The following is a 9,576-nucleotide window of genomic DNA, read 5'->3' as shown; positions in this document are numbered from 1 at the left end:
GAATGCTGAGTTGCTCCGCCTCTCTGCTCGAACGAGTCACGACCTACGTCAGGACAGCCCCGATCGCCCTGCATCAGACGAGGATAGCCTGCCACGTACGTCTGTACTCGAACGAACGGTTTCGTGTAAAATTGTACTGCTTTCCTTTATGTTTCGTCTCTGTTTACTGGACTTTTCGGTCGCCTGTGACGATGTACTATCCGAATCGTAAAACTCGACGCATTTTTACACAAATTTGTCGAGAAATCGGCCGCTTTTCGCAAAAAGTGTCCTGATCGCGAATGCAAATGGCGTCAAACGGGCGTTGCCACTTGATGCCGAAAACGGCAAAGCTCGCTTCAAGAAAAACAGGAAAAACGGGCGAATTCGGACGCTACGAAATGGTGACATTGCTCCGGGACGTTTTGAGAACGTCCCGAGTCGAGTGAAACGAATTGTTAAGTATAGAACGAAAAATAAACCATAAACGTAAATGCCCAAAATAACACGTTGGCTTGGCATCGCTGGGAACCTTTTTAGAACGCGTAGTAGGCTGTTTTAATTGAAGCTTGGCCGAGTCGACTTTCCAAAGGGTGGGACGGTACGTCGGTTCAACAACGGTACACACCAAATTCAGTGCATTTTCATTTTATACAAAGCTGAGGCCCATTCTTTCGACGTTACCATCCATTTCCATTGTATACCATAACGTACGACCCAAATTCAACGACACAAGTGCACCGTTCTGGATTATTGGACACGTTTCGATTGTTTTCGGGTGGAAAAATCTCGCGCATCGGAGGCCATTATGTCGAGGAGGAAAGGCGTAGATGTAACCCTGCGAAGTTTTTCGACACCTATTTTTCCTTCCTTGTCGAACACTGGTGCGTAACTGCGTAATTAAGCAAGGCAGAGCACGACGGGGAACGTGAGACACGTCCAAAATCGAGGCTCATCAAAAAAACAACGGGAAATTCGATACGAGACGTTTGTCGATTGAGTACAGCAGGTTATTGTTGATTGGCGAACATGAAATTCGATCCTCGTCGAGCTTCAAAGAAACTGTTGAAAACATTCGCATTCCAATCTGTTCGTTTGGAACTGTTGTAACAAAATGGCTGCCATGACTTACTCGGGCTCGTCTCGTTCGGCTGGTTCGCTTTGCCCCGGGTTTACGGTTGTCTTGTTTGGTTCAAAAAAAAATCGATAAGAGATGAGAATGGTAGTGGAGGCATCTGTTGGGCGATTTTCTTGAACGGTTGTTGCAGATGTCATTTTCGAATTGACGCAAGGTGGCGACGGGTTTGATTCGTATAATTGAATCGAAGGTGAAAAGATGGCGCTGGAAAATTACCACTTTTTAACCCATGGATTTTAACCACTTCAACCACTTTTTTCCATTCGGAAGAAATTTTTAGGTATAATTGTAATTGAGAACTTCCCAATAATTTTGTGTTGGAAATCACGAGTGTCTAAATTACCGACTGCCTGGCAGGAGAGAATTTAAATAACACGTAATTTAACAGCAGACACGAGTGGGTCACTAACAAAATTTTCTGGAAATTCTGAGTAGTGGATTAGTTACAAGACTTGCAAGTTATGCCAACGAAATTGTAGCCTTAGTATTTTAATGGAATTTCTTCGATTACTATGTCATGAACTTCTAACAAATAGCAAATATTATAAATACGAACTTATTGTTTGGTTACGAGAAACCATAAAAGAGAAACAAAGACAAACACGACAACGCACAATTCGAGTTATGAAGTGCGCTAATTGGAAGCAAATTTCAAGGAAAGAGTTTTTAAACGGTTATAACAGATTGGGAATGTTAGATGCTGCAAAGATTGTACTTAATGAAAAAAGTATGGTTTTTTGAGATTGTGTACCCTGCGACAGCGGTTTATTACTACTGCACGGACACTCCAAATTAAGTTAGATAACGTATATAACCGACACATTCACGTTTAGACTGTTACTGTGAGGAATAGGTTGCAAGAATATCAATTGACGCCCAAAATGCCAGCTAAAGGTCCTCTCCTTACGAGGGACCACCGTAGAGCACGTAGAGAATTTGCCGAACAATATGTTAACTGGGGACTTAATGAATGGGGGAAAGTTCTTTTTACAGACGAATCCAAATTTTGTTTTTCTATAATTGATTCAAAAAATTGACACTCACGCATAGTTATCCATGCGTGAAGTAGGTCATTTTCTTAGGTGTATTTTTTTTTACATTGTTAGTACTGTAGTAACTATAGAAACAATACATAACAGTGACAGTGTGTGAAATGCGATTTCACGCACATGACTATCAACAATTCACGATTATTTCAAATTCCGACTATCTATGAAAATCTGACATTTTAGTTGGCAATATTATGATTTGTCTTAATAAATCTATTTTAGGTTATAATTCAACCGAACACTGCTCCAAGTTGTTACATTTTTTAAGTAATTGAACGCATTAGGAACAATAATCGTAAAATTGTAATTGAAATGAAACATACAGATTTGTAGGGCAGTTCTGGGTAAATTCTTATTAACTAAATTAATGACGGAATTGACAACAATGCGAATATTTAAAAACGAAACGTCATATGACAGGACCTGACGCCAATCTAACAAAAAAATATCGCGGCCTCCTGCGTGTTTAAAATAATCGCAAACGGCATATATTTCTGTTTTTTGTTCGACACTGTCAGAATTTGAGAATTTTCTCCTGTGTGAACGGATTTTGATAAATGTCACAACTTGTCAAAACGAAACGTCAAGCTAATTTTAAAGATTTTAAACAATTTGAAGCCTTTAAGGGGCTCGTCGAACAAAAAAAACGTTGTATTCAACTCTTTTGTGTGTAAATTGGATCTTTTTTGGCATTAATGGACCTTTAAAACGCTCGTTTCACTCGCGTTTTAAATTGGCCCACTTGTGCCAAAAAAGGCCCAATTTACACACGAACTCGTTAAATAAACTACGGTGCGATCAATTAAAAAATAAATCGAGTCGGCGTGTTACCTATGGCAACCCATGCTATAGCATAGGCTCCAACGCAAACTCGATTTATTTTTTAAATGATCGCTTGGTACTATTTTCACTTCACGCACTGTTTTTTATTAGTTACCTAGCAACATGGTCACCGGGTTGATATACGTCGATTTCCTTAAAAAATTTGAATTTTAAAATTAAGTTTTGAAAGCAATGATAGAAAAAATATTCAAAGGCTTTTACTGCCTCGACCTGCGTCTCGGCTTAAAATACCTTTTCATGCACAAAAAACACTCCCTTCACGCACTTAATATGAAAATAACTATCATTTACATCTTACAATCGTGTAAAGGTCTACAAAAGAATAGGAGAACGTTATACTCAGTGTAACATTCAACCAAGAGTAAATTTTAGGGGGTAGTTTCGTTATGGTATGGAGGGCATATATAAAGTCGACTCAAGTTGCAAAAAACCACTTGTCATTTGCAACGGCATTTTTTCAATATTTTTAAACCAAGTAAAGGCACAAAAAGGCCAGAAAATCATAGTTTGGATTAAATATTTTCCATATAAGTACTTTCAAACGACTAATGCCATAAAATTGCTGTTGCAAATCCAAATTGGTTTTTTGCAACTTGGGTCAACTTTACTCAATTTCATATAAATGTGCATCTACGCAAGCCATGAAAATCTGATTTTCTGGTGGTATTAAAGCCAAAGCTAGTGACTTTGACTTTCAAAGTTGCTTGCTCGATTGGACTAATTTTTCAGTTTTGTCCGTTTTAACATTGCTGGTTTCAAAAGCAATGTTACGTCTTTTTACTGATTAAATTAAAGTAATTCTTATTTATTTCTGTCTTTGTATTTTTACCAAGTAAAGATTTATTAGACATGACCTTCATAAATGTGACTTTTGCAATGTAACTAAATTAAAGGTACTTTTACACATGCACAGCTCACTTGATGAACATTTATATGAAATCGACTATACTTAGAGGCACGGACAGATTTACATGCATTGGTAAATATAGTTTATAAGAAAAGCGGTAAATGCGGACAGGTACATAAGGCCGACTTTACACCAAGGCAACAATTGGCAACATGTTACCTGTTGTCGGTCATTACTAAAAAATGTTGCAGGTTGCAGGCAACATGTTGCCAATTGTTGCCTTGGTGTAAGGCCGCCTTTAAGAGACATTTTGAAACCTCAAGTTGTTCCTTTTGCTTCATTTACTCGTTTTTTCGTAAAAATCTCGACTTGTAGCTGATAACAAACTCGAACATGCATTGTTTGCACTTGCCAACACTGTAGCAGGTAGTGCAGCAGGGTTTTCTAGCTCCATAACTGCATAATTACGAATTTGCAATTCACTTTTTGACAATGGCGAATTTTTTTGTTATGTCATATTTTTCAATGGTAACTTGTTTTTTTTTAGCAAATGTATGGAGTTGATCACGAGTTGACATTATTGTCTTCTGACAGTCTTTGTGGAAAAGTGAGTGGAAAGTGTTGAAAAATGTAAAAATGGCCTATCCCGAGGACAAAAAAAGGATGAAGGTATTTTATAAGGTCTCATCTTTATCGATGCGATGAAAAAGATGAAATTGGTTTTGATTTGGTCACCAAAAAAAAGAGTTTGTGGTCAATGAAAAAATGTTGAAATCAACTCGTTTGTTAAAGGGCGATTAATAATAATCTCAACTACTAAAAGCACTTACTCGCTATCCCTCGTTCGTGTTTTAAACGGTTTCGATTATTAATCACCTTTATTAACAAACTAGTTTATTAAGGGCCAGTTTACAGAAGCGAAATTAAGTTAATCGTAATCAAATGCGAGATTAACTGAACACGTGATCAGATTGAACCATGAATCAATCGAAGTTCCGGATTCATGAGTTAATCGCGCATTAAAATTTAATTCGAATTAAATATTTAATTATCTTTTTTAATCTATTAATAATAATTGATCAGTAAAAATTGAAACTATGTATTACAATTTTTAATTAGGATTAATAATTTTCTCAAGTTTATAATGTAAATCCCCCAGGGTTAACAGCTTTTTTTTTGTAATTATCGTTTGTTGGCAAGAAATTTTTTCCAAGGTAGTTACATTTTGGCGCCAAAATGTACTTTTTAGCTTATGCGCAAACGCTAGCTAGAGGTCCCTCCTTGTTGGATTGGAAGTCGGTGTTCTTCGTGAGATGTGAATCTTTGAATGCTATAAAAATCGACAGTTTAACCGTTTTTATATTGGATTTCATTTATTTTAAACTCGAATTTGTTTTTATTGTACGTTAAAAGTAGTAATAATTAATTCAAAATGTTTTGGGGTAAGTTGAAACGTAAATACGTAAGAAATATTTGCCGGTTTTTTACCACGTGTTTTATAAATCACAAAATAACGAATTTGGTTTGATTAACGTTATATTTTTTATAATTGTATCACAGGTCTGATTATGGAACCGGGTAGATGCTACACCCAGAAAGTAAAAGTCTCATTCCACGTGTCCATGGCAGCACTAGATATATCGAACTCCAGCGAAGAGCCAGCCCAAGTGATGTGTGTTTTCGAAGGACGAAATTACCTTTTATGTACCCTAAACAAAAAGGATAACGTGCAGTGCGTTTTGGATCTTAATTTTGAGGTACATTTGACAATTAAAATATTTTACTATGAGATTTATTGTTTATTGTATAGAGTGGTTCTAAAGTCTCATTTGCCACAAATGGAAAAGCTCACGTCCATTTAACTGGTTACCTAACAAATTTTGATGATGACAATTTAGAAGAAGTAGTTGAAGAAGAGGAAGAAACTATTGGGAAAAAGGAAAAGAAGCGTCTGAAAAAAGAATCTAATGAAGCTCGTAATATTTAAATTTCTTTAATGAAGACAAGTTTAAACAAATTATGTGTGTTGCAGCACCCATAAAAAAAGTAAAACTTGCCAAAAACAGCTTAAGTGTAAGTAATGTAGAAGAGGAAGAAGATAGTTCTGATTCAGAATTTGTTCTTGATGAGTTAGTAGAAGAACCTGAAGAAGAATTTGATAGTGATGCAGATGAAGGTGAAGAAGAGGAAGAGGATGAAGTAAGATGAGAGTATAATAAATGGATAGATATATAGTCATTTGTTTCTTATATTTTGTAGGATATGGAAGAAGAGGAAGTTTCTGATGAAGAAGTAGAGGAAGATGAGGAAGAAAAAGAAGAGGTTAAACCAAAACAAAATGGAATTGCTAAAACTAATTCCACTCCTTTAAAGAAAAAGACCAAGGAACAAAAAGAACCAGAAAAGACTCCAAAGGACAAAGTAAAGAAACAAGAGGAGAAGAAAGAGAAGCAGCAACCAAAAATAAGGAAGACTGTTCTCAAAGGGGGAGTAATAGTAGAAGATCTTAAAGAGGGTAGTGGAGAATTAGTAAAGAATGGCAAATTTGTGCATGTTTACTATGAAGGTCGCCTTAAGGAAAACAACAAAATGTTTGATTCAACAGTTAAAGGACCAGGATTTAGTTTTAGAGTTGGAAAAGGAGAGGTTATTAAAGGCTGGGATATTGGGCTGGTTGGAATGAAAGTTGGAGGAAAAAGGCGCATAACTTGTCCACCAAATGTGGCTTATGGTCCTAAAGGATCACCTCCAGTGATTCCTCCAAATTCCACTCTCGTTTTTGATGTCCAAGTCAAGAAAATCAGTTAAATTTAGTCCTTTATTTTTTACTGTGTTGTCAATGTAATCTCTGTAGTATTACACTTCTTTTTTACATTTCTGTTGTCTTACATTCTGAGTTAAAATTAAACGATATTTTTCATTACTGCTGCAGTTTTTATGAGCTCATGAAATGGAGGAAGTAGGATATTTGAACGGTTAAGTTTTAAGTTAGGTTACTGTTAGAAATTTTATTTATGTTGAGATTTATAAAATTTAAATACAAATTTCCTAAATAGGGCATAAGGCATGTGAGCGAAAGGTTGGAAAAGTTTGTGTCAAAATTTATTGCTTGTCAAGCGAATGTCAAAAAAGTCAAGGACGTACCGGCCCTTGCAACAACCGATAACGTAAAAATACTGTTCATTTCTTACATAAGTCTCAACTTTTTCAAAGTAAGAATGTTTGCTGTTAGAGGAATAGTCACCAATGCGGTCAAGTAAGTTTAAATAAATTTTAAAAAGTCTAAAATTTCCATGTAACGTAACCTCACTTTTGCCCCCAGATCAACCTCCAGGGCTGCGCACACTTTGCCCGAACTACCATACGCCTACGAGGCGCTTGAACCCGTCATCAATCGTGACATTATGTGTCTTCATCACAGCAAACATCACCAAACATATATCACCAATTTGAATGCAGCAGAAGAAAAGTTAAAAGCAGCTCTCAGCAAAGGCGACATTAGGTACATCTCAAACTACATTGTGTTCTATAAAATTATTGGTCAATTTTAGCACTGCGATATCGTTGGAACCTGCTTTACGTTTTAATGGTGGTGGTCACTTAAATCACTCGATCTTTTGGCAGAATCTTAGCCCTCAATCATCTCAACCCAGTGAAGCTCTTAAGAAAGCAATCGATTGCTCGTTTGGAGGGGTCCAGCAATTGAAAGATCAACTGTCAGCATCTTCAATTGGAGTTCAAGGGTCAGGTTGGGGTTGGCTAGGATACTGCAGCAAATCTGGTTCATTGAAAATTGCCACTTGTGGTAATCAAGATCCTCTCCAAGCCACAACTGGATTAATTCCACTGCTGGGGATCGACGTTTGGGAACATGCTTATTATTTACAATATAAAAATGTGAGAGCAGATTATGTCAAGGCTATTTTTGATGTTATCAACTGGAAAGACGTTTCAGAGAGGTTCGAGAAGGCGAAAGGATGTTAAAATGTAAAATAAAACGCTTAGAATTAGTTTAAAATTTATTTGCAACTATCAAAATATTTGGCGACATTTAATCAGTTAGTTAGATCACAGCAGCTTACTTAACTGTAATACTGGATTATTCGATTTATTGTCATGTAACATTATTTGAGGCGGACCCGATAAATAAATAAGTGCAAGCTAAGTTGAGTTAAGCATTGTAACATTAAGTGCCTCCTTCCGTCAACGTTTTCAACCAAATTTCAGGATTGTAACTCGGTTGTTCACCTCCCAGCTCAGCAGGAAGAATGTCCTTGTGCACATAATCATGTAGGGTGCTTAAATTGTTGCCGTGCACGAAAATTCTTTCCTTAATCTTCTCTTTTAAAAACGGTTTAATTAGAGTTAAAGCTGCCTCCACATACCACGGTTGTCCAATAAAATGTATACCCTTAAATCTAGCCGGGAAGCAATCTTGCAAACCCTCAATCATCAGCTTCAGGATCGACGGCTTCAGATTTGTGCTTTGTCTAAACGAAAATTCCGTCCAATCCACGATCACAACGAATCCTCGCGACTGATTGTGGATCTCGTTAGATAAAAACTCTAAACTCAACAGAATGGAACGGTAGATGCTTATTAGGCTGTAACTGCAATCCCAGTTGGTTGCGTTTAAAATTAAAACGCACCTTCCTTTACGGTCTTTACAAGATAAAACTCCAGGAAGACTGCTCTCTAAAGCGTTTCTAATATCGGGGGCGTCTGAATGGAAGTCTTTGAAGAGGATGTGGTTTTTCTTGCGGTACCAGTAATAATTTTGTAACAGAAGGAAAGTGTCGGGAATGTTGAATTTTCTTGCGTATAAAAATTTTAGGAGGGTCTTGTCATCTTGTTGAATGTTATTTTTCAATTCGGTGTCATTGCATTGTTGAATTATCGTTCTGAACGTCTGAATGGCCGTGCTCTTGTCTACTGGTTCGTTTTTTGACGGGGGTTCGGGGATGATTTTCTGGTTGTGCCATTCGTATTGGAGATATTCCGCCATAGATCTGCAAATTGGTTAAAAGTTGGCACAATATTAACAACGCGTTTCGCAGAACAGAACACGGTGACTACTGTTGTGTTAGTGCCGTGTTTAGTCATTATTTACAATCATTGTTTAATAAACGTTAATGGTATGTTTAGTGTAAATACATTATATTCAATAAGACCATTTTGAAAATACATACTTTTAATACCTTCTTAATAGGCAATTGAATCGATTGAAATAAGAAATAATTAGGTTTTTAATTTTCGAGATAACTTTTAAAAGAATCTGTACAAAATAAGTGATAAAAATTCAAAATATGGAATTTTTTTAATATTGAAAAAGTAAATAAATTGAAGTAATAATAATGATTATGGTTGTTTTGAACAATTGACAAATTGTTACTAAATCGGTAGGACTCCATAGGTGTATTCGTGTTTTTGAGTAACTTATGATTAGTTTGATAAACTTGTATTTTTTTTTTTGTGTTGCTAGTTATCATAAAGTCGCCTGATAATTATAGCGGACAGTTCGTAATGTTGTGTCCTTGTGTGTTCGGCGACAAAACTTACCTGTCCTGGTTAGCCAATGTCTCGCCACGTATTTTATTAAACACTGTAAATCCACTCACATTTTATGCAAAACTGAGTAATTTATGCTATATAAAATTATTATCGTAACCGTTAAAACAAGCAAGTAGTTAAACACCGTAAATTTCGTTGAACGATAAGAA

At 36.3% G+C, this 9,576-nt stretch overlaps 3 protein-coding genes across 3 annotated transcripts; 2 read left to right on the top strand and 1 right to left on the bottom strand.

Annotated features, from left to right (window-relative positions):
• The first annotated feature begins 5,127 nt into the window (after positions 1-5,127).
• Positions 5,128-6,779, top strand: Fkbp39 (FK506-binding protein 39kD). Its single transcript, XM_069058419.1, has 5 exons — positions 5,128-5,298; positions 5,417-5,613; positions 5,667-5,832; positions 5,889-6,055; positions 6,116-6,779. The coding sequence occupies exons 1-5, from the start codon at positions 5,289-5,291 to the stop codon at positions 6,662-6,664; spliced, it is 1,089 nt and encodes a 362-aa protein (XP_068914520.1). The 5' UTR covers positions 5,128-5,288; the 3' UTR covers positions 6,665-6,779.
• A 171-nt stretch (positions 6,780-6,950) lies between these two features.
• On the top strand, positions 6,951-8,021 carry Sod2 (superoxide dismutase 2). Its single transcript, XM_069058434.1, has 3 exons — positions 6,951-7,112; positions 7,179-7,358; positions 7,408-8,021. The coding sequence occupies exons 1-3, from the start codon at positions 7,075-7,077 to the stop codon at positions 7,838-7,840; spliced, it is 651 nt and encodes a 216-aa protein (XP_068914535.1). The 5' UTR covers positions 6,951-7,074; the 3' UTR covers positions 7,841-8,021.
• Positions 7,863-9,559, bottom strand: LOC138138468 (clavesin-1-like). Its single transcript, XM_069058427.1, has 2 exons — positions 9,416-9,559; positions 7,863-8,865 (listed from the first exon to the last, which is right to left on the bottom strand). Exon 2 carries the CDS (start codon positions 8,859-8,861, stop codon positions 8,043-8,045), a length of 819 nt encoding a protein of 272 aa, XP_068914528.1. The 5' UTR covers positions 8,862-8,865; positions 9,416-9,559; the 3' UTR covers positions 7,863-8,042.
• Between the last annotated feature and the right edge of the window lie 17 nt (positions 9,560-9,576).

The sequence above is a fragment of the Tenebrio molitor genome, chromosome 9 (genome assembly GCF_963966145.1).
Source record: "Tenebrio molitor chromosome 9, icTenMoli1.1, whole genome shotgun sequence".
Classification (NCBI taxonomy): Eukaryota; Metazoa; Arthropoda; class Insecta; order Coleoptera; family Tenebrionidae; genus Tenebrio; species Tenebrio molitor.
Note: the sequence above shows the minus strand (reverse complement) of the source record. Positions and strands in the feature narration are given on the sequence as shown.